Source organism: Talaromyces marneffei, chromosome 6 (genome assembly GCF_009556855.1).
Source record: "Talaromyces marneffei chromosome 6, complete sequence".
Classification (NCBI taxonomy): Eukaryota; Fungi; Ascomycota; class Eurotiomycetes; order Eurotiales; family Trichocomaceae; genus Talaromyces; species Talaromyces marneffei.
In genome coordinates, this window is record NC_072353.1 from 2,760,714 (window position 1) to 2,783,786 (window position 23,073).

Sequence of the window (23,073 nt, forward strand, 5' to 3'; positions counted from 1 at the left end):
AAGGCCACAATTGAGTCCCCTTTCAAGGCTTCCTTGCAAGGATGTGAATACGTTCATAGATGTCGAATAACTGACTCATGCAACCCAATGGGATTATCAACCGCACCAACAGTGCCCTGTCGGGTTAAAGCACCATAGCTCCGGCGGTAAATACCAAAAGCCATCTTGTATTTCGTGCTTGAAGACTCCTCGTCCAGTCCATGCAACATACCAACAGACGCGTTCTCATATCCAATGACCTTAACATTGTTACATGCGTTTGTATCAAAACGCTCCTCCACTATGCGAGAAACATGATCCTTAGAATTTCCCCGAAGCTTCACTGCCGAAAATCGTAAGATCGTGTTATATGTAACATCCCCTGTCGTGGGAACGTTCCTCTGTATCTAGGTACTATTAGGCAGTCCAAATTTTTCAATCCGCCATCCATACCACCTTATCAAACCATCCCAGTTTGACTTTACGTTACTGGAGAGAAAATTCTTGAATTCCTCAAGATCCGGAGGTTTTCAGGGTAGGCGGAGACTATGCGGAGATGAGGGGATAGTTGGCTGTAGAATTTGTGATCTGATCTGCGGTCTCCTATTTCCCTTTGTTAGCTAGTTGATACATATGAGAGAGGAAGGGGAAGTATGTACCCATTTCTCGGCCGCCGTGGAGGGTTATCATTACTGGCGCTGATGCAGGGCCGGTTGATTGCATAGGCGAGCGTTGCGCCGTTGACGGTTATGAATTCGACCATGTTTACTTACGTGGATGGACGATTTTAGAGGAATCATTCTTTTTGAGGGGTTTAGGTTGTATATATGCATCTATCAATACTATGTATAGAAGGTTGATACTTGATAAGGACGAAAAGGGAAATTCTCATCGGATGTACCCACCACCCTATCACCAGGTGAACTCTGATGGTTGGAAAACAACAGACAGACTATCGTCTGACTGGTATAATTTTAAGCTACGCAAAGAGAATGTACAGACGGGTATCTCATTTTCGCGATACATAACTATATAGTCTTGCAAAATCGTATCTAATCCTCCTCCATCGACTCCCATCCTTCCTTATTGTCACCGCCATCACCCTCCTCACCATCCGACGAATCACTGTCATCATTCTGGTTAACCCCCAGAATCCTTTCCTTGATCTCCCCCTCATCTCCAGCAACAAGATCCGGAATACGACCAACAAACGCACGACGCACAGCCGCATTCGTAGAAGTATCCCACACCTGCACGACGCCCTTGCTGCCGGCAACAGCAAGACGGAAACTAACTTCTGGGTCTGGCGCGAACGAAGTTGAGAAGACCTTGCCAACTTCTAGTTTTCGGCTGACGACCATGTTAGGTTTATCATTGGCCGTGTCCCAGATCTTGACTTGCTTGTCTGTTGAGCCGGTGACCAGAAAACCGGGGACGCGTGGGTTGATGTCAAAGGATGAGACGGAGTCATCGTGCGCTTGCAATGTCCAGACGGGCTTGGATTCAGCGGGTGTAGCAGGTGCGTTGCGTGCATCGTATTTGTAGACGAGACCTGTGTCAGTGGTTACGTAGAAGAAGTTGGGGTCATGAGGATCCCAGCGCAAGTTCTCCACGTCAGAAGCAACCTGCCAACGAGGCGCCTTTGCGTCGGGTGTACGCATATCAGCGGCAACCACGGTACGGTCGTAGCTTCCACTTAACAGGATGGTAGATTCGCGCGGATTCCAGTCAAGGGCGCAAATCTTATCCTTGTGGTAGTTGTATGATTTGGCGCATGTTTGCGTGTTGAGATCCCACAGTTTGACGGTCAAATCGGCGGATGCAGAGGCCAAAAGATTTCGGTGCTGTCTGTTTGCCGATAGCGCCAGGACGGAATCAACGTGGTATTCGTCGTTTGCTTTCTTGGATTTCTTCTTTTTCTTCTTGCTCAGACCTTTGTCATCGTCGCCGTCACCAGCCCCGAGGATGGCGTTCGGGTACATGCAGTCGACGATGTCGAGGTCCCAGATTTCAATATCAGGCTCCATAGTACCGACAGCGACAAAGTTACCACTTGTGCGCCCTTCTTCATTCTTTCCAACCGGGAAATCGAGCCATTCAACGCAAAGAGGGATGGCGGGAAGCATAACGTCGTGATGCACATACAAATTATCCGCCGAGTCTTCATACACATAGACTTCAAGATGCGCAACCTCATCCTCGAGTTTGCCGGCTATTAACAAGTTGTCTGTTCCAAGAATTTGCAATTCCTCGCGCTCCTCGTCGTTGTCTTCTTCCGGGAATTCGAGATATGGATCCTTCTCGCCTGGCTTGTGGTAAGCGAGAGATTTGACGTTGCCGAACATGGTGACCTCTTCGCCGTCTTCGTCGACTTCGTCGCTGTCGTAATGGTCAAGGTTGTACTCTTTTAGATCATCGTCTTCATCGTCGTGGTCTTCGTCTCTATTCGTTCGTTAGCTCGTATGATCACCAAAAAAACTGCTTTAAAGAAATCATGCATACTTTGACGTCTTTTTGGATGTCTTCTCATTCGTATCCTCATCCATTGCATCGCCATCCGCACCCTCCTTTGCTGCCTTCAAATCTCCCTTTGCATCTTCCAATTGCATCCGCGCAATCTCCGATATCCGGTTGATTTCTTCTTCATCAATCTCATATTTGGTGGGAAATTGGGCAGCGACTCCTCGCCTTACCCACGTTGCCGTCGTGATCATGGAATTCATTTTGAGTGTAGATATAGAATTTTTGAGCACTGAGATGCCCTAAATACAAGCCAGAGCGGGGAAAAGAAGATTTAAGATTCGACCTCAGACTGATTCAGTCTAAAGTCTCTGCTCGGATACTCTCCGATATGTCTGTTGAGAAACCTGGTGAAAAGGTCTCTCAAGAAAAAGAATTTGCAGATGAGCAGAAAGATTTCAGCCCAACTGACTGGAGTTATCAAGCTCGAACATAAAAAAAATATAATATTTTTTTAGTCTCTCCACCCGGCAGAATCAAAGATTGTGGTTCCTATCGCTCACCGCCCGCGGAACAGCCAATGCCAAATTCGCGACGATCATCTCCAACATCTGGAGAGGTTTATCATCAATTGCAGACAAAAGAACATAACGATAGTCGCAATCTGAAGAAAGAAAAGGGGGAAAAAGTGTTAGGCAAAATGCATTCCCATCTCCATACTCCCGAAAACATAAGTGCGTCCCATACCATTACCGTCTTTTGTCGGACCTTTAGACTAATCCGCAAACTTGTTACAGACTGCGAGGAAATCATGAATGCCCTAGACGAATGCCACTCTCGCGGATTCTTATGGAAAGCCATGGGCCAATGCAACGACATCAAACGCGACGTCAACCGATGTCTCGGCGCCGAACGAGCGAAGCGCGCAAAACAGAATCGTGACCAGGCGATGGAAAGGAGGGCGAGGGTTGAGAAGCTTTGGGCTGAGGAGAGGTTGCGGGAGCAGGGCGAGACATTGCAGAAGCAATGATCCGAACGAAGAAACAAAAGGAGTGAAATGAGCACACCCTGCTCCCGAGAGTAGGGAACATCAATTGATGGATGCATGGCCATCCAAGGTGGTTGAAAATTATCCTTTTTCGATCATCGGGCATTTACTGGGCGTTTTCTGATTGAAATCAGATGTTGGACTGACTTCAAATGTTGCATTTCTTTTACCACTTGTATCATCATACCATTGGATTGAGCATACTTTTTGTCTGTACATAGAACTCTCCAATCTCATGAAAAAAAAAATATTCACCTTCAATTGCGAAGAGCACTTTTGGAATCTCTAGTAGAACACCAAACGCCACTAATGATAAACCATTAACCAGCAATATATATCAATCATCCGCCGAGGCTGGAACCGCATCAGGCCCGGAACCATCGGCAACCTCGATAGCTCCGATATCAGCTTTCGCACTCTTGTGTTTCCTCTTGCGCTTTTTCTTGACTGATTCCTCGCCCTCCGCATCGACCATCTTATCCTCCGCACCATCATCACGACTCTCCTTTTCCTGATCTTGCTTCTTCTCTTTCTTCTTCCCTTGCTCCTCGGGCTTCGGCTTCTCTCTCCTCTTCGGTTTCTTCATACTAAGCGGATTCGGCGCTTTAGCCTTTTTGGCATGTCGATCCTTAGCCGTAGTAGACGGTCCCTCCTCTTCATCTTCCCTCTTTCGTTTTAAACCACTAACCACATCCAATGCCGCCTCCATTCCAATCTTGAACTTGCTCTTCTCAACTCCCAACCGCACTTTTTCAGACGGTGTACTAAACGGCTCCAGAACCATGACTGAGCGCTTGACGTAGATAATAGGTACACCAGGAACCGCGCGCGCGGCTGATCGCAGAGCAAGCGCCTTCTCGCTGCGTTTCTCCATCAATGCCTCCGCTTGCCTCCGTTGCTTAGGGTTATCTGATTTCAAGTCGTCATGAGGCAATGCCACGGGCTCAGCAGTCGCAAGGATATAATGCTCTTTATTGCGCATCGTATCGGTGTTCGGGCAGAGGAGTGATAAAAGACATTCAACTTCGTCAATGGGGGTATTGTCGTCGTTATGCGAGCAGTGGCGCAGTGGTAGCTCGGCTGGTGGAGGGAGATGAAAGGGTCGGTATGGTTTATTGGTTTTGGGATTTATAGGCTGGGCGGCCATGATGGCGGCGAGCGAGCATTTTGATAGCACTTTTAGATCCTATTAGCATTGAGTTCGTCTGATCGGTGTATTGCACACTTACGTGGCTTGGCTTTGCCTTGCAGTGTTCGCTCCAAGGCAGGCAGAAGTTCCATTTTGAATTGGTGGACAGCTCGCAAAAAATTCGAGTCGACTGTTGCAAGCGGTGAATATCAATCAGCATGAGTTTCTATAATTCAACAACCATTGAAATATCCGTCGTACCTAGGACTTGATAAGGTTCATGGAAGCCAAACGTAAGCTCATACTGGTGCATCAGCTTGCGATACTTCTTGGAACGTTTGGCCCTCATCTTGAACGGTGTGTGACGAGAGGTGCTGTTATTGACGAATGTTGCGGTGGTTAGTTGAAGCTTTTCGGAGTTGAAACTTTTTCTGCCGCTGGATGACCAAGTGGTCCGTGCGAGTTCTCCGCTGGGCGATAAGATAAGATAAGGGTTATGGCCTCAAGCAGAAATCCAGCATCTACTTTCGCCAATATTAGACTCTAGTAATGATATAATTATACTCTAAAATATGATTCGAGACTTACAACTGAGTAGGGAAAGGGTCTCTGCCCATTGAGCCATAGCATAGTAATCCGTACCAACTCTCCGGCGGCAACAGCAATAAAGCCAGTCGCCTGCCTCATCCATGCTGAATGACATTCAAAATCAACAGCCTTTCACCTTCCTCAGACTGGATAATTAGATCACCTGTTAAATATAGATATTCTAAGATGTATATAGCACAAAGTAGTGCCTCCTATTAACAAAAAACATTATGTTATGTTATAAATCTACTTAATGCATGCTTCAACACTATTAGAAATCAGTATAAAGACCCCGATAGAATCGAGTCCTCAGGGAATCATCTAATAACGGTTCATCTAATCAAACATCTCTCAATTTCCAATAGCTATTCCTCAGTCTCCTCCTTCTTCATTATCTGAGCACCCTCCTCATCCCCACGCAATCCAGCAAACCCCATTTGTCGAATGGCATGTCCATGGCGCATGAGAATGACGATTAAAACGAACAGCACCAAAGACAAGACCGCCATCATGCCAAAAATCCATCCGACACCAACCTGTGCCCTCCAGGCATCAATGAAGAACGGGATCCCCAAGCCGATACCCAGACGATATATCCCCAAGATGCAATTCAATTCGGTTGGGTATTTCATGAAACATTCGACCAAATAGTTGATAGCGACAGGACTGATGGCAACAGATGAGGCTGTGACGAGAAATGTACCGACCGCAAGAACCATGTAATGCAAGTGGTACTGCAATGTGGCGCCGACTATACCCAATCCAATCGGCTGTATCAGAAACGCAGGGACCCAAAGTGAGTGAAGGCGATATTCTGGCTTCCAGGTTCCGGAGTATTTGGCGACAAAGTACAATGGAATACGGTCGTTGAAGAAATGGCCCCAGATCAGTGAGACAGCGGCTCCGATCCACATCGTGAAGGTGACTGGGGGAGTCAGAATGTCTTGAAGACCAATATTCAAAGTCAGTACTTACAAGCTGCATTCTGCTGGGCCGAGAACCCATACCCCCCAACCTCGACCGGGTCTTGCAAGAACACACTTAGAAGAGTGTTGAAACTCACAAACCAACCAGATACCCCTAGTAGAAAGACCCCAACTAGGATGGTCACTGGGGTGACTCCGATCAAAATCTGTGCCCATGCTGAATGAAGCTAGATATGGGAGCCGCGGGTGAGCAAATAAATATTGGACAGGATTGACTGAGGCTACATGATCACTCACTGCTGCTTTAAAACCTCCAACATGTGCTACACTGGTGCCAGGAAAGTATGTAGCCACTCGATTCTGGATGAAACCCGAAGGACGGCGGGGATACACCTTTCCGTCTTCCCGGGTGAACCCAGTCTCTTCTAGAAATAGAAATGCTGTGGGAAACTATGAGTTACCTGCTTTTCTTTTGTATTATGAGAACGTACCGAGAAGAACAACTACTCCCTGCAATGCTACAGTCCACCAAAACTGCCAGGGCCAAGGAGCATGTGAGACAATGAAGCCTCCCAATGTTGGCCCAATGACTGTACCAAATGTCGACCATACCAGGAAGGTATTAAAAACAGTCCCTCGCTCGTGAAGAAAGAAAATCTCAACCAGCATCTGAGGGCCCAGAATAGTTGGAGTGGCGCTAAACAAACCCACAAACAAACGAGAGAGTGTGAATGCAATATATTGATCTGGCTTGGTCATGAGAGCGGACCATATACTGCCGCAGGTAGCTGCAACCATACTCCATAACAGTATGGAGCAGCAACCGAAGATATGTATCAATGGCATGAGGATCAGAGGTCCAGCGAGAAGTCCGGCAATGGCTGTGGCGACCTACAAGACGTCAGGCTCCATCTTGAGCAGGAGGGAATTGATAATACCGTATCAGCCATATCATTTAGGGATTTGTGATAAAGGTCAGCCTGTGCACTGATGCCCTGTTGATTCCCAATCGCAGCGCAATGTGAAGTGAAGGCCGCCAGGCTGAGGATACCCAGCATCAAATACTTCTTGCGCTGACTCCAGTTCTGGGAAGACATCTATGAGCCGATTATACTACACCTTGAGCAGCGAGTACGAAATAGAAAATGAAAACTGACCAGCGGATCAGCGCTATCATCAGTCGGCTGTGGGAGGAGGATGATATCTCCACGCATTTTTGACCGTCTCCCCGTGGTCTGATTAACGTCCGGTTCTCCTTCCTTCTGCATCATATGCTCCATTGTTCCCCAAACAACCGGAAATAAATGTTGGTGATATCGAGCACGAAGGAAGCAAACAACAACTGCTTACGATTAATTTGGTTGTAGTGTACTCGATGTACAACAACACATCAGGTGTTTCGTCAATGGTCTCAAGAGCCAATAAAACAAGCAAGGTAGGTCAACACATTCAGAAAATATCCTCTCGAGCAGCGAAACAGTTCCAGCAGATGAATCTCACCGCACTTTTAAGAGTAATGGGTTACCGATACAGTGGCACAAAGTTAGCATATATGCACACCCCTCTCTACTCTACTTTCAATCACTGACATTTACCCTCTTAATTTCAACTCAATTTACATTCGGACTGCTTCGGTATTACTACGGAACCAGCCATCCATCGCGTCTCTCAGGCCGGCCGAGATCTCCGGACTTTCATTTTTGTCGTTCTTTTCGTTGCTTTTTCTTCCTCCCCTTTCGGTTATCTACCAATCCAATACGTTATGTACGTGCGTAGCAGAGGTGGTCAAAAGTATGGCAAAGGCCGATCAGATTAGGTAGGTATGCACAGATGCATGTACGATCTGCAACCTTGCATATCACCCACAGCCAATTATTTGATCCCTTACACGCTCTGGAATTTGGGCATGATTACTTTATTCAGGGTATCCTTAGGTTTCTGAAAGACCTCCCGATAAGTTTTTAAAGACTACATGGTCATATAAACACATACGTCGTGACTATTCATAGGTCTTGATTAGATGTTCATATTGCGTTACTCAACATGTGAGAGTTGAACTGACGTAGCACCCAAGACTTTGCAAAACTAATGGCAGATAACAGAAAATGAGACATCCATGATCCTCTACATTACTGCTGTGGCACGACCAGCGTCCCAATATCCGGTCCATACGTCCCATCAGTTGTCGTGATAACAATCTCATTACTCGAGCCCGCATTGAGATGACAATTAATCACACTCGTCCCAGGAGACAACGATGGCAAAAACTCAATCAACTGCGTCACACCATTTACCGTTACATCAGCGTATCGAGCTGTACTATCACCATTCCGATACACTATTTGCACAGTCGATAATGCGGACGAAGTCGCTGTGATACCCGTGAAAGTCGCGGTTCCTCCACTTGGGCCACCAATATACCCGGCAGCTTCATTGTCGTAGCATCCGGAACACGACACGATGACAGCCCCCTTGGTGAGGGTGGCATTCACCCCATAATAACGATTTTCAGATGGAGCAGTTGACCAGCTATCCGCTTGAACGTTTGGAACCCAGCTTGTATAATCTGCCATAGTGACAGTGGTGCCACTAAATGTAAGCGGAAGCCATACGTAAGTACTCGCGACAAGATCAGTGGAGATCCAGCGATCACCCATATACATGACCGTTCTATTACCGGGGAACGGTAGGATGTAGTTTGTCTGGGACTGGTAGGTATCTGATCCCACCGTTGCAAAGGTCTTCCAGCTTGACCAGGGTCCGGCTAAGTTCGTGGCGTAACTGTACGCATTATCGTTTGTGGACCAGCCCGTCAGATGCGAGGCAAACATGAAATAGTAGCCGTTCAATTTCACCATTGCTGGTGCCTCCATGTCGGAGAAAAGATGGACGGGCGCGGAGACATTGAGATAGTCGTCCGTCAGTGAGTCGATGCGCAAACCATTTGCTCTCTGCACGAATTAGCCCTTGCGTCAGCTCAAGCACAGAGAGGTCCGGGGGGGGGGGGGGGGAGGGAGGAAACCTACATCCTCCGTAAGCAAATAAGCCGACCCATCATCATCCTGAAACAACCCAATATCCCTCGACTGATATCCCAACGGCTGCCAACTGCCCAAATACTTATACGTCCCGCAGACACTATCCCCCGTTGCAACGCCCACTTTCGCCTCCCCATAACTCGAGCTATCAATATGCATATAGAGAACATATTTCTTCGTGCGGGAATTGTATATGACTTTTGGTCTTTCGACGATTCGCCCGGGACCCAGGTCGCCGCTTGATGTGACGGTCAACAGTGGACCGACATAGTTCCATTTCACCAGATCCGTGGAGGAGTAGCAGTTGACGTGTCGGAAGTAGGTGCCGTTAGTTTTGTCTTCGCCGATTAGGTAGTAAGTGCCGTCTACTTCGATGACGCCGGCGCCGTGGGCTTGGATGTGGGCATGCGTGGTGGGCTTGGACGGTTAGTTTGTTAAGCTGATTTTCACGGTGTGTGAAAGCACTTACAGAAGTCCAAGTTGCTCCAGGAACTATCTGAAGGGATGCATTAGCGAGGCAGGAAGAAGCGAGTGCCCAAACTGCATATTTGATCAATCGAGACAGGCCCATAGTGTTAATCATTTATTTTATGTGATCCTGTTCAAGTTGTGAATTCAAGGCTCGAGTCCAGCTATAAGTTGTCAGACCCATCTTGCCTGATTGAAGAGTGAGGACGGTTTATGTAGCAACTGATCTAGACGATGCAACCTCAAGTGCTCTCTCTGAAGAATATATATTCAGAAAAATAATAGCCGAAATTGCGGGGAAGAAAGGCACACCTTCCAGTTCAGGAATTATGCCCACGGTATTATTAGAGTTGAATCCGGGCTAATGTAGATCTTGGTCTCTATCTATATGCAGATTCTTAGGGTTCAATGGGCCGTTTTTATGTCCCACCGGTCTTATGTACCCTGATTAGAGCCCGGAGATACGTCGACATTGGTGCTGATCTGGGCAGAGTGCGGAAGATTCGAAAAACCTAGGAACATAGCTATGCACAAAAAGACGAATATGTCATTCCCTGCCAACTGTTATAGTAGGAAGTCCGGGGTAGAGCTCGGAGCTGAGCTGCGCCGGTAGTTGAGTGATCTGCATGACAGGGGGGCATTTCCCCCAATATCCTAGTTCGTATCGCTGTTCTTCTCGCGAGATTCCGCTCAGTGCCACGAATTTATCTAATTCCCCTATATAAGATGCTATTCGTTTCTTTGTAGCCTTCCCATGAATGGTTGGCCACTACCCAGGCAGGGAGGAGGTACGTAGTATCGTCAGATCGCCCTCCGCATTATCATGCAGAGAATATAGCCTAATAGGCTAATACATTCACACGGCTAAAAGGCGACATAAAATGTACCTCTAGTAGATCTGCTGATCATCCATCTAGGCGCTGCAGACAAAGGAGTTGTAGTTGTTCTGTCTGGATTTTGTACGAGAAACATCCGAACATCGACAATCGACGGGTGGGTCCAATATTCCCTCTGGTCAGAATTGGCCGTCTGTTATTGGCCAAGAGCTCCCAGATCACGTGCATCCATCGCCCCACAGCCGTTATTCTCCAAGTCAAAATTTCTTTTCGTCAACATTCTCAACACAAAACCATGTCAACACCAGAAGACTCGCAAATGCCGTCAGGTCTGATGTTGATCTGTCATTGCTACTAAGGTACATAATTCCCACCACGATTCCATCACCCATCAATCAAATCCCTCGTTTTCCTCTCAACCACGCCTTTCAGCCAAAAGACGCAAACACAGCACACACACAAAAAATCCTCCAATTCACATGATGAGACCTTTCTTGAACCTTCAATCAATTAGGAAGAGCCGGAAAAGGTATGGCAAATAATCCCAACTCAAAAAAGAAGATTGGGTGCATTTGTCGTCGGTGCTTAGAATTGGTTCTGCTGAGGAGGATTTTTGTGCGTGTGTGTTGTCTGCTGCTGTCTGCAATGCGGAATGGAATGGGAGGGGTTTGGTTGATGAGAACTTTTCTACTTTCGCCTCCTTGAGTTTATGTTGTGATCCATTTAGTGTGGCGATGCTAACTAGACAAAAAGTGTAGATCGAGTCGAGAAGGACGTTAACACGGACAATTTGACAATAGGGGGCAGTGAATGGGATCATTTATAGTATATAGCATAATTTACATTCAATCCAGGATATCTATCTATACGAACAAAACTTTTCGGTGCCTCGTAAGAAACAAACATGACGCCAGAAATGCTAAACCCTCCTATGATCCAATCAAGCAATACTCACAAACCCTCTCTTGACACCCGTGGAGGTTGTCGAGACCTGCTTATCCTCCCATTTATCGACATCAATGTAACTCTTGCTTCCCTGCTCACGGATCTGATCGCCGATGAAATGCAGAGCAGCAAGATTGAAGCCCATTTCGTCTTTTTGTTTTGCTAAAACCTCTCGGAGTGTCGATCGGATTCTGTCAAGCATAGGTCGCATGAACCTGCTGGAAACGATTTGGCGATGGTGTGTCTTGAGCATGAAGAATAGTATACGGCATGTCAATGGGATTTCCCACTGGCGACTGGCCCATATTTCGAGGAAAGTGAAAAGGGCTTCGAGCTTAGAGAATGGAAGCACGAGTAAGGCATCCTGGAGTGAAGCGGCGGGGATCTTTTGAACGATATTGAGTAAATGCCGTTCTGCTGTGAGGTTACCCAAAGCCAAATACACGGGATTTCTCTGTGGTGGTGCTGCATTTGGGTTTCTGGCTTTGGTCTCCCGCCACTGGCGCATAACTTCCAAGTCTTCCATGCCCATATCGAGCGCTTCAATGATTCTTTCACCGGCCATGAGGGTAACGACAGTCTGCTTGTTGGCATCAACGGCTTCGGCTTTCTCCTCGCCGTTCTCTTCGTCTTCAAGGGATGTGGTAAGGGTGTTTTCATATAGCTCTTCCAACTCCTTCTCACGCTCTTCTTCCAAAAAGATTTGCTCATCTGTTTGGTCCCATACGCGAATGCTCTTGTCGTGGCTAGCACTGACAAGGAACTCGCCTGAATGGCTCATAGTGAGTGCCCAGATTTCTCCGTGGTGACCTTCCAGCTTTTGGATTTGCTCGAATTTATCTCCATCCCAGTATTTGATCACACGATCTTTACTAGCACTGAAGAAGTTGTGACCGTTTCCTTCGTTGTTGTTAGGCATGAATGCTACTGCCATGATGCTATCCTGATGCGCAAAGAAAGCTCTGTGGCAGTCGCCAAAGTCCAAGCCCCAGAGTCGGACATTCTTATCAGCAGAACATGTGACAATCATTTTGCTGTCGTATGAGATGTCCATATTGAGAACAGGCAGCTTATGACCATAAAGATTCAAGAACAACTTCAATGTGTCGACAAAAAATACCTTGACAGTATTGTCGAGTAGCGCAACTGCAAGGAGCTTTTCGTCTGGGGAGAAACGTACACTGAGAACATCGTCTGAGACCTTCAATGTTCGACTGTGCACGAGCTTCAACTTCGGTGTTGTCCTCTTCGTACCGGGGATTTCTTCCTGCACCACTTTAAAGTCCCAAAATTTGACGGTTTTGTCTGCACTGCCGGTCACCATGGATTTTCCATCGGGGTGAACCTGCAATGTCCATACTGGGCCCTCATGTGCTTTGATCGTATCAAGGAGTGTCGAAGAGGCAATGTCAAACACCTCGAGTTCGCCGTTTTTGTTACCGGTCACAACAATCTTGTCACCGGGAAGAAAAGAGGAACAAAGAGAATAACCGCAATCAAGTGTTCGCAGACAACTCTGCGTTCGTACGTTCCAGATCTTCAAGGTACCATTGGATGCCGATGCCAGCATTCTGTCATCGGAGCTTAAAGCCAAAGACCGTATATCCGTCCGATGTCCCGGTAAATCAACCGCGAAATTGCGACTGTACTCGACTTCCTCGGTATCCTTGGTTTTCTTCTTCCCAGCCGCCACAACGCGGTAGGTTTCGATCTCATTGTTTGTAGTCGCTGTCAAGATCTGTAGATCGCCGGAAGCCTTTGTTTTTATCCAAGCAAAAGACTTAAGCTTTCCTGTAGTGCGAACAATGACATGTGGCACAAATACTTCAGTGATAGGGGGTGGCGTGTTGTCATCGGCTTCATCCTTGTCCTCGACGTTGCCTCCATCTGCAGCTTCCTTCTCCTTCCTTCTCCTTTTCTTCCTTGCAATGCTCTTCTGTACTTCAGTTGCTGACCGAATGCGCCATATTTCCACAGCTTTTTCTGCACCGTGCATGCCGATGTAGTCTGCGCGAGGATGGAAAGTAATGCCAGTTGTTCGATCTTTGTTTTGTCGATAAAAGCTTCCTCGTTCAATAAGGATCTTCTTGTTCTCATAGCCTTCTCTTTCTTTGGCAATTTCCTGCATAGCCTGTTCGTCGATCGACCACACCTTCAACTCTCCGTCGTTTCCTCCCGTTATGCAACCGGTCTGGTCAGGCGACAGACCCAGGCTCCAGCACTCGCCATTGCTCTGAGCGACGTGAGTTTCAATGCAGTGGCGTGAAGAAAGGTCCCATATCTTAATCAGCGAGTCCTTGCCGGTGGAAAGCAAAAACCCGCCGGTTTCGCTCGGGTCCGTCAAGCCAGCGTTCGCTTCATCGGTCGGCGATAGGAAATTCAATGATGTGACTTGGTCCGTATGGCCCCTAAGTTTATACAATCCAACCTCTGAAATTAAATCCCACACGATGATATCCGTATCTTTCGAGCCACTAGCTAGCCGAACGCCGGACTGGTCAAAGGCAAGCTGTGTGATTGCGTTTCGGTGACCATTGAAGGATATGATGACATTGTTCATTCTCGAGTCCCATAGCCGAATACTTCCGTCGTCGTATCTAATAATAATTCAAGTTAGAGGAGGCGCAGAAAAGCAGCAGTTATCAGAAAAGGCATACCCAACAGCAAAGATATCTTCATCCGATTTGCTCTGTGTAATCGCAGTAACTTGGGCATTGCAATCTGCGTCTCGCCAGCGACCCAACAGTTCACCTTTTTTCACATCCCAGCAGAGAACTTCTTCATTTGCGCCGACTATAGCCCGGCCTGCACCTGTGCGCCGTTCAGTACCTGGGACATCTTCGTCTTTGGTCCAGACGGCATTCGAAGAAGCCGAAGTGACGAGGCCAAAAGTTTTTGAATGCTCAAATTTTCTTCAAACTGTCAGAACCAGTGTGCAAACAATTTTATAACCTGTGCGCGAAACTTACAGATATGATTTGACCATTTTGACAGCGTGCTGAGAAAAAGAACTTTTTCTGGCAGCTCCAAAACTTCCTCCGCACTTTTTTTCTTTCTGCTATCGATAAAATTGAGGGCACGTACGGCCGACCACAGCAACCATGTCGGTAAAGGCGGTGTGCGGGGACGGCGGGTCGCATGGGAAGCTGTCATGACGAACGCCCACTGTGCATCGCAACAACAACAACACCAACACAACATTGAACGCTTCCTAACACACTATTTACTTGAAGAAGGAAAATAGTGTCATGCACAAGAACTCGCTATAATGCTTCTCCTAGACTACCAAAATGTTCTCATCCAATCGCTTCTCACAGAGCGCTTCTCAGGGTACAGCCCCGCAGAAACCATCCACGCTGCGCTCATCAGGCACCAGCTAATTCGAACCCATCTAGTGCTGCCCCCGTCTCAATAGATCAGGTCGTCTCCGACTTTGACGGCGTCACATTCCACCTCTCCACACCCGAATCAAAGACCAAAATCCTGATCTCAATTGCCCTCAAGTGCTTCCGCGAATTGGTCCAGTATGGTGCCCAGGAAGTCCTCGAGCGCGAGTATGGTCCATACATCGTCAACCCGGAGCCTGGATACGACTTTTCCGTGCAGATCGACTTGGAGAATTTACCGGCGGATGCAGAGGGAAAGGAGGAATTGATTGGACGTTTATCTCTGCTAAAGCGCAATGTCATGGCTGCCCCGTTCGAGCGTGCGTTTGATGAGTTTGCGAAATTGTCGGAGGAAGCGGCGAAATATACCTCAGAGTCGGCTCCTCAGGGTGTGAAGGAAGGTGGAGAGGTGATGGCGATTCATTATCGAGAGGAGGAGGCTATTTATATCAAGTCTAGTCATGACCGGGTTACGGTTATTTTCAGCACAATCTTCCGCGAGGAGACGGATCGTATATTTGGCAAGGTTTTCTTGCAGGTTCGTCGCCCGCATTGATATTTATGGTCTCGACGAAAATGTTGACATTACCTAGGAATTCGTCGATGCTCGAAGACGAGTGCAGTCACTCCAGAACGCTCCTCAAGTGCTATTCCGAAACGACCCTCCTCTCGAGTTACAAGGCATTCCAGGATTGAAGAACTCGGGCGATGGAAAATACAGTTATATCACCTTTGGTTGGTTATCTTGTCCGTCGCTAAGCTCGAAATGGTTACTAATCGACTCTCAAGTCCTCTTCCCACGACACTTGACACCTCAACGCCGCTACGATAGCATCTCTCACATCCAGACCTTCCGTGACTACTTCCATTACCACATTAAGGCATCCAAGGTGAGTTTTCCTTCTAAGCTCTTCACAGATCATTTGGTTGACTTTCTACAGGCCTACATCCACACTCGTATGCGAAAGCGTACCGCTGACTTCCTCCAAAGTAAGTGCTTCACATACCCAGTATCGATTATTTCTTACTAACAAATCCAGTCCTTAACCGTGCGAGACCCGAGAACGAAGAACGCGAACGAAAGACGGCGAGTGGAAGGACCTTCCGTGTTCAGGGTTAAGTTTCGTGTATTAGTGCGATTGCCGTTGGGAGGGTTCGAAGTTGGGTTGAGGATTTGGGTGTTGGCGCCGAGTGATTTGAGCATATATGCCATGTTACGAACTAGATTATTGTTGAGAAAACAAAAGCCTTGATTCGAGGAGCGTACATCTCAGTCACTAATAATCCCGAGTTCGGTTATATGGTACAGGCATGCTGCATTCAATTCCCTTTTACCTAGGTAGTTTTCAACACATAGTATCGCCCTCTCATAACAAGAAAAAAAAAATAAACCCAGTCGATTCAAAATCGAAGGTTATCATTGCACATGCTTCCAGGCCAGGCTCATATCATGAAATTAAGATAAGGTAGATAGCACACGTGCACATCGATATCTCATCTTAACATACTCAGATGTTGCACCGATGCAAATGCGCTCACATACAAGGACTTGGACTTCGTCGCATGCGATATCTAAATTAGCGCTTGTTTTTCTACGTAATATAGGTAGGTACCAGTGTCGGCGCGTAATTAGGGCTTCCCCGCATTCTCTCTCCGAGTAGGGTAGCACTGCTTTTCATATAATCATTCGGTGTACAGCCCAAAGAGGACGTTTTCGTCGATTTCTTTTCCGTATCCTGCTCGTTGAGATCATGCATGTATGTTGTATGTCCAACAGCTAGGCATTCTTGGTGTTGGAAAAAAAAACCGGTCCATGCGGAGAAACTGTGACGGCACCGCATTTCTGTGTGCATCGAGGCTCGAGCCTTGCAGACCAGTCCAGACCCTACATATCTGAATACTGTTGATTTGCTTGGTCTAAAGGAGTATCATTATAGGATGATAGAGAAGGAGGGGGGGGGGTTGACAATAGCGAGTCACACTGATACCCGTGCGCCGTGATATGTTCTGAGACTGAGCACAACAACCACGAATGCATTAAATCACAGGATGACCGTGGCTACCTAGACACTCCCCCTATTATCGAGTATGTGCTCAGATCTCCAATATGCTGGCAACATATTTTTCAGCCGACCTCTAAAACTAGAACCCATTTCCTAAATCACGCAGTTGTGCCTAGCTCCAACCATATCATCTGCAAACTGACTCAAGATGTTACTCAACAGCGCAGATCTAATTGGAGCGCGACCCAAACTAGCTGCAAGTCGGGACTATGCTGCAGAAAGCGACAAAGAAATTGTTGTACAGATAAAACAATTTGAGGATTCTCGCGGAGTATTTCTTTGTGCCCCAAATTAATCCTACAGATTTCTCATTGGGTCCAGGTGGGATCTCGCTGTTGTGCTCATGCAGGACAAGGTGAACAAATACATCATTAGGAGTCTAGACAATCAACCGATGACTCGATAAGGAGTCCTTCTTCTAGCATCGACAATGTAAAAGGATCAATGGCTGCTTGAGCTAGACACCCGCCACCAAACAAAGAAAAATATTGCCTTGTTACTTAAAAACGGCCTTTCTCCTCACGATTTTGGTTCAGATAATAATAGATAACACCAAACATGGAAGTACCTTCTGCGCTATAAGGATTGAGTGATAGTGCAGGCTATCGCAAGGATTCTGGGAGTATGTATGTTGGGAAGCCCCCTTTGTCAACTTCGAAGACAGAAAGATAGACAAAACCTCGGCTTTACTTGGACTCGCACTTTGAAAGTTCACAATGGCGGATCAGTTGAGCAAACTCCCTGTCGAGATCCTCTTTATCATTCTCTCATATGTTCCAATTCCTGCATTGCTTTCATTTGGTGCAACTTCCAAGTCCAATTATGTATTTCACACGCACTGTATGAGAAAGCTGCATCTCGCCATCTTTCACAAACGAGTTCATGCGACTGTCGCATTTCTTAGTACTGGCATGCAACATGACCCTAAGACTGCAAAGGGGCAAAGGACAAGCGACAGCCATAGAGTCCGAGTCGTTCTACCTCCAGCCACACGATACACGAGCCCCGAGGTGTGCAAGTTGCCCATGAGGATCAGCAACCAGTACTACACGGTGACGAAATACGCAGCACTGAAGCATACATCAAGAAAGCGTTGTAGCATAGTATCCTCAGATGATGTAGGATTTGTTCATTCGATATCGACGGAGCGGACGATTCGCGCACAAAACAAAGCATTCGCCGATATAGTCAACCGATATGGTCACTCGCTTGACGAACTGGAACTGTTGGCATATAACCTCAACGAAGAAGGGGCGATGGCAATCGGTACGAGCTGTGGATCAAAGCTGCGACATTTAGCTCTTCGTTTCGAGCATTCCTTTGTGAAAGATACTTGTCTTCATCCTACGTATTGGACGTCGCCTGCTGCAGGTAGCCCGGCATGGAATTCTTTGATTGGAATTGGTGCTGTCAAGAGGGGGCTGAATATAGTTAACCTGGAAAGTCTTATCCTCGAAAGAGCAGGTATTACTCCATGGCAGCTTCGCATGCTGGTCAAGAGAAACAAAAGCCTAAAGGTGCTGAAGCTCAGAACTTGTGCTGCTGTCCAGCCAGAATTTGTAAATTGGCTTGGCGGTATATTTGATACAGATCGCGAAGACGAGAGAGACAGCAGTGAAAGGAAAATCCAAGGGGCTTCGCTCAACGTGCTGTGGGTGGAGAATTGTGATGGAATTCGCACAAACAAGTCAATAGACAATATGGAAGGAGGCAAAAGTACTGATATAGGCCTCGACTGGATTCATAATCTGAAATCACTTGAGGTGAGTTTAACTTCGTATAGCGCGTAAAGAGCTAATTTTTGGGAAGAATACTGACCGTAGTGGTGCTAGTCCCTTTCTCTTCGCGAGTGCCGCAATATTGATGCGGAAGTCGTCGCTGAGGCAAACAAGCTGCTCTGGCATATACCAGAACTCTACTTGCCTCGCTCAACTGGTCCAAATCGTGAACTTCCACCCCCCATTGAAGTTGACCCGCTTTATCTCTGATTGACGCGAATAAGTCTGCCATTGTAACGACTTGATGCTGATTGGATTGTGGTACGATAGGTGTTTGAGGCATGAATTGGGATCTGTGTTTGTTAGATATTGCTTACCATGTACAATAGAATGGCGGACCATTGTCATGTCACAATGTGGGCCCCTGAATCGAGAAAGCTCAATGCTTTCACAAACAAGGAGCGAGGTCGAGTTAAGCTCAATTAGTCAAGGGAAGAAGTTGTGGCCGTCACGTGGGACTGTTGTTTGTTCTTTCTCTTTTGCTTTACGCCGACTTCCAAACAGGGAAGGCACCGCCTTCCCCTTGGGGGTTGGACCACTCAAGGTCGCCATTGCTTGCCCAGGTGCCCTGATTGTCCAATTACTGCGAGGAAGCACAATACGCGAACCCACTGGCAATGTCCTCCCATTCATCTATTCAAAATCGGTTTCTGCTTCATTATTGAGCCAGATAGTCTTCCTTGGACCATGGAGTATAAAAGGGTCGGCCTCACCCAACGCCATCTCAACAGGATGAAGCCCTGCATCGATGAAGCACTACCATATCTTGTCTGAATTGCTTCCTCTCTTTCTCTACATCTCATACGAAGAGCGTCTAGCTACAGCTTTATCAGAACTCGACTAGAGACTAGAGACCATGGATTCACCAACAACCACGCCTTCGTCAAGCCCATCGGATTACTCCTTCGGGCAGCATTTCAGTAACATGACCCAGAACACAAGCTATTCTCCAGAAAGCCACGACGCCGAAGAAAACGCGTGCTCTCTGGACGTTGATCAACTTGCCGTGCTCAAACCACCTCATCGGCTCTTTTCCACGCCTAAGGATGGCCGCGTTCTGTATACCATCAACTCCAAGGAATGGTGTTACGAACTTTCCAACTCAGCCGATCTTTACAAGAGTCATTTGTCTGTCAACGCGAAGAAACTAGACTACCAATGGGAAAATGTGTATGGCGCAACCGGCGTGGTCTACGGCATTGCCAAAATTTTGATAGCCATGTGCCGGAATTTCCGGATTGATGTAAGCTTATTGTTCTCAGTGTGTGTATTTCGGAAGTTCCAAGCTAATTTCCTCGTAGCTTCACTCTCCAACAGGCAGCATATTGGCGTACGTCGAAAAGGCGGAACAAGAGCTTGAAAATGGCTCTGTCATAGACTTCATCTTTGCTATGGAGGACCTCTATCCCTGCTTGTACGCCAGATTGGACATTGAGATTGGTCTTGTTCACTTCTGCTCGTCCTTCGTCGGCAATGGACAAAAGCGACGGTCCAAGACTCAGCCACAATTTCCCGAACCAGAACAAATCTACACAATCTTAGCTATGTGCAAGAGCGCCTTAGAAGACACAAGTGTTTGTTCAGCATTCGACGATCGGATGATCGGCTATCACCAAAATTACTACATTGCAGAAATGACAAGAAGATATCAAATGGATGGAATATTACCGCTTGATCACACTGGCTTTCGAGCACACGTCTATGAGATGATTGAAAATCCTAGCTCTCACTCGTTTCGGCACTGGTGTCAAATCTATCCCGTACTAGGGCATCTTAACATCGAAATCCTGGCATTTCTATCTGAAAAATACATTCCAATGTATCCTCGGACAAGTAGCAAGTACGAATTCACCACGTTCAACGCACTTGGTCCTTATGATTTCGCAGAAAATGTCGCTGCTTGGGAAGAAAACATGAAATGTGCTCATCGAATGTGCGCGCTGGCGAGAATTGAGGGCAAGGCAATCGGGCAGCTGCGGCGAGAAGAAAACAACTTCAACATCGTACGGTATGCTAGCGAACAGAAGTGTATTTGTCTTGATATATGCAGCTGTTCCCGATTGTGTACTGGGTCTGCAAACACACACTGTCCTTGTTCTGGTCGGTGGATGCGCGGACTTCATCTTTATCAACCCAACTATGAGGCCACCTTTCGCGAGAAGAGCACCACCATGGGTGAATTGACATATGAGTCTCTAGTCGCCCTCAAGCGTGATCTGCCTGAATATCTGTTCCGCTGTGAACTTCATGCCGGCATCAATATTATCCGGGAGGAGATGATCAAACAGCGCATTGTTACGCCACGGCCTGAATATGATATCTTTGGGTATGCCTGAGGTCATTCCATTTCATTTAGATATCACACCGACTATTTCATGGTATCTTTTCCATTTCGAATTTCCTTGTTTCCTCAGACTCAGATCTCAGTGGATTTGCTTATGAAGATTCGAATGATGTTATGAACTCGCAGCTGCTAGCTCTCATATACCAGATTAATGATATTTAGACAGAAAATTTATACAAACTTATTACTCACAAAGCTGCTTTTGATAACAACCTGATAAATCTCCTTGGCGCCCATCCCTCACTATCAGAAATTCCTACATCCGGAAAGGCTGGACGCTGTTGAGAAGTTAGAAGTTGAGGCTTTTTATCATTTGTCGAGACCCCGCGCTAGTCCACTTCGGGACATAAAGAGGGTCTTATCGGATAAGAGCGCACCGACCGTGATCGACGACGATACGCGTTTGCTAACCTTCTCCAATACTTCCCGGAAGTACAACAAATGCGCATCTCTCATACGCTCCTCTATGCATCACAGTTGGATGCTATGATCGTACCCATCTCTGTGCGCCCTCGGTGCACCACTGTATGGGTATGGTGGCTGTCTACTCTTTAACTCTGCCTACGACCAGACCGACCGTGATCGGACGCCGAGTTCTGCGATCGCAATCCCACCACCACTACCAATTACAATTTCTGTCATTCCTCTCGCAGTGTCGCAGATACCATGTTGCCCGATCCGCATATGGTTCGCGGACACCTACCCCCTCCGCCAACCAGAAACCATGCAAGAGTCCGTTTTACTTTGAGACGGGATATGCCTTGCAACCCAAGCGGCCGTCGAGACCGTTCCCGCCTCCCTTTGTCTCGATACCATCGACTTCATTCTCCGATCCTTTGACGACGCATTCTCAGAGTCAGGATAGACGGCCGAAAGTGAAGAATGAATTGATCAGGGGGTTGACAAATGGGGATGATGCTATCCTTGCGAGCGACTTTTTGCTGGGTGTTAATGATGGTGTTGGTGCCTGGCAGATGAAGCCCAAGGGCCATGCTGCGTAAGTTTGTCGCAAGTTACAGTTGCTATTGTTCATATGAGCTAATATCAATCAGGCTATGGTCTAGGTTGATTCTTCATTTTTGGGCGCTCGAATGCGAGCGACAGGTCACATGCACATCGCAGCCCGATACCATTGAATTCTTACAAAACGCATATGAAGAAACCATAGCAGCCACCAGGAACTGGCTCGGCACAACAACGTCGGCCACAGCATTACTTCATTGCAACAAACAGCATAATACCACAAATCCTTTACTTTACGTCACCAATATCGGCGACTGCCAGATCACTGTCATCCGACCCCGGGACAGAAAAGTAGTTTTCAGATCGCGCGAGCAATGGCATTGGTTCGACTGCCCCTACCAACTCGGTACAAACAGCGCAGACCAACCCCGCACTGACGCAGTGGTAAACACGGTTGAACTAGAAGAAGGCGATATCGTAATCGCAGTCTCAGACGGTGTCACGGATAACCTCTGGGACCATGAAATCGTGGACAACGTCCTTGAGAGCATCAAAAAGTGGGAAACCAGGGATGTGGGTAATTTGCTCACTGCGGCCTCCGCCATGGGACAAGAGGCTGCTGGTGGTCTTGCGGATTGCATGGTTTTTGCGGCTAGGAGGCTATTGAATGCGGCGCTTGCGATTGCGCTGGATCCTTTTGCGGATAGTCCCTATATGGAGAAGGCTATTGATGAGGGTCTTACCCTTGAAGGGGGTATGTACAGTTGAATTCCTGACGCTAGATGGTGAAATGGGCTAATCTTCTCTTGTAGGCAAAATGGATGATATCAGCGTGGTTATTGGACAGTGTACAAGAAGGATAGAATAGATCAGTCTTACACACAAGCTCCGCAATGAACAATTTTTTTTCCTTCTCTCTTTTTTTTTAACTTGACTAGAAGCCTGTTATTGAAGTGATGGTAGCCTTTTTGCCTGGATATAATCCCCCATGTTTAGCGACACAGCGATGTTAGAATGCTTTTTAACCAGCACGTCGGCCATAAGAGAATATTTAGATTTGGTTCAGAAACCTTTACATATCATGAAAATTGTTTCGCGTTCTTCGTCGTCAGGATCATTCAT

The 23,073-nt window shown here is 47.1% G+C and overlaps 9 protein-coding genes across 9 annotated transcripts; 4 read left to right on the forward strand and 5 right to left on the reverse strand.

Annotated features, from left to right (window-relative positions):
- Nucleotides 1-1,031: 1,031 nt before the first annotated feature.
- Nucleotides 1,032-2,702, reverse strand: EYB26_008493 (uncharacterized protein; the record flags this gene model as incomplete). Its single annotated transcript, XM_054267746.1, has 2 exons — nucleotides 1,032-2,421; nucleotides 2,482-2,702. The coding sequence occupies 2 exons, from the start codon at nucleotides 2,700-2,702 to the stop codon at nucleotides 1,032-1,034; spliced, it is 1,611 nt and encodes a 536-aa protein (XP_054123721.1).
- Nucleotides 2,703-3,139: 437 nt separating this feature from the next.
- EYB26_008494 (uncharacterized protein) lies at nucleotides 3,140-3,469 on the forward strand (the record flags this gene model as incomplete). The annotated part of the gene is made up of 2 exons (XM_054267747.1): nucleotides 3,140-3,173; nucleotides 3,237-3,469. 2 exons carry the CDS (start codon nucleotides 3,140-3,142, stop codon nucleotides 3,467-3,469), a joined length of 267 nt encoding a protein of 88 aa, XP_054123722.1.
- A 355-nt stretch (nucleotides 3,470-3,824) lies between these two features.
- On the reverse strand, nucleotides 3,825-4,965 carry EYB26_008495 (uncharacterized protein; the record flags this gene model as incomplete). The annotated part of the gene is made up of 3 exons (XM_054267748.1): nucleotides 3,825-4,663; nucleotides 4,717-4,806; nucleotides 4,878-4,965. 3 exons carry the CDS (start codon nucleotides 4,963-4,965, stop codon nucleotides 3,825-3,827), a joined length of 1,017 nt encoding a protein of 338 aa, XP_054123723.1.
- A 604-nt stretch (nucleotides 4,966-5,569) lies between these two features.
- EYB26_008496 (uncharacterized protein) lies at nucleotides 5,570-7,344 on the reverse strand (the record flags this gene model as incomplete). Its single annotated transcript, XM_054267749.1, has 6 exons — nucleotides 5,570-6,129; nucleotides 6,180-6,357; nucleotides 6,428-6,570; nucleotides 6,622-7,021; nucleotides 7,069-7,215; nucleotides 7,288-7,344. 6 exons carry the CDS (start codon nucleotides 7,342-7,344, stop codon nucleotides 5,570-5,572), a joined length of 1,485 nt encoding a protein of 494 aa, XP_054123724.1.
- Nucleotides 7,345-8,259: 915 nt separating this feature from the next.
- Nucleotides 8,260-9,739, reverse strand: EYB26_008497 (uncharacterized protein; the record flags this gene model as incomplete). The annotated part of the gene is made up of 3 exons (XM_054267750.1): nucleotides 8,260-9,081; nucleotides 9,157-9,585; nucleotides 9,638-9,739. The coding sequence occupies 3 exons, from the start codon at nucleotides 9,737-9,739 to the stop codon at nucleotides 8,260-8,262; spliced, it is 1,353 nt and encodes a 450-aa protein (XP_054123725.1).
- A 1,673-nt stretch (nucleotides 9,740-11,412) lies between these two features.
- On the reverse strand, nucleotides 11,413-14,403 carry EYB26_008498 (uncharacterized protein; the record flags this gene model as incomplete). The annotated part of the gene is made up of 3 exons (XM_054267751.1): nucleotides 11,413-14,014; nucleotides 14,075-14,329; nucleotides 14,387-14,403. The coding sequence occupies 3 exons, from the start codon at nucleotides 14,401-14,403 to the stop codon at nucleotides 11,413-11,415; spliced, it is 2,874 nt and encodes a 957-aa protein (XP_054123726.1).
- A 282-nt stretch (nucleotides 14,404-14,685) lies between these two features.
- On the forward strand, nucleotides 14,686-15,923 carry EYB26_008499 (uncharacterized protein; the record flags this gene model as incomplete). Its single annotated transcript, XM_054267752.1, has 6 exons — nucleotides 14,686-14,747; nucleotides 14,813-15,341; nucleotides 15,397-15,538; nucleotides 15,593-15,693; nucleotides 15,745-15,793; nucleotides 15,844-15,923. 6 exons carry the CDS (start codon nucleotides 14,686-14,688, stop codon nucleotides 15,921-15,923), a joined length of 963 nt encoding a protein of 320 aa, XP_054123727.1.
- A 1,659-nt stretch (nucleotides 15,924-17,582) lies between these two features.
- On the forward strand, nucleotides 17,583-18,854 carry EYB26_008500 (uncharacterized protein; the record flags this gene model as incomplete). The annotated part of the gene is made up of 2 exons (XM_054267753.1): nucleotides 17,583-18,629; nucleotides 18,699-18,854. The coding sequence occupies 2 exons, from the start codon at nucleotides 17,583-17,585 to the stop codon at nucleotides 18,852-18,854; spliced, it is 1,203 nt and encodes a 400-aa protein (XP_054123728.1).
- A 646-nt stretch (nucleotides 18,855-19,500) lies between these two features.
- On the forward strand, nucleotides 19,501-22,819 carry EYB26_008501 (uncharacterized protein; the record flags this gene model as incomplete). The annotated part of the gene is made up of 5 exons (XM_054267754.1): nucleotides 19,501-19,887; nucleotides 19,946-20,970; nucleotides 21,650-21,985; nucleotides 22,041-22,705; nucleotides 22,764-22,819. The coding sequence occupies 5 exons, from the start codon at nucleotides 19,501-19,503 to the stop codon at nucleotides 22,817-22,819; spliced, it is 2,469 nt and encodes an 822-aa protein (XP_054123729.1).
- Nucleotides 22,820-23,073: the final 254 nt, after the last annotated feature.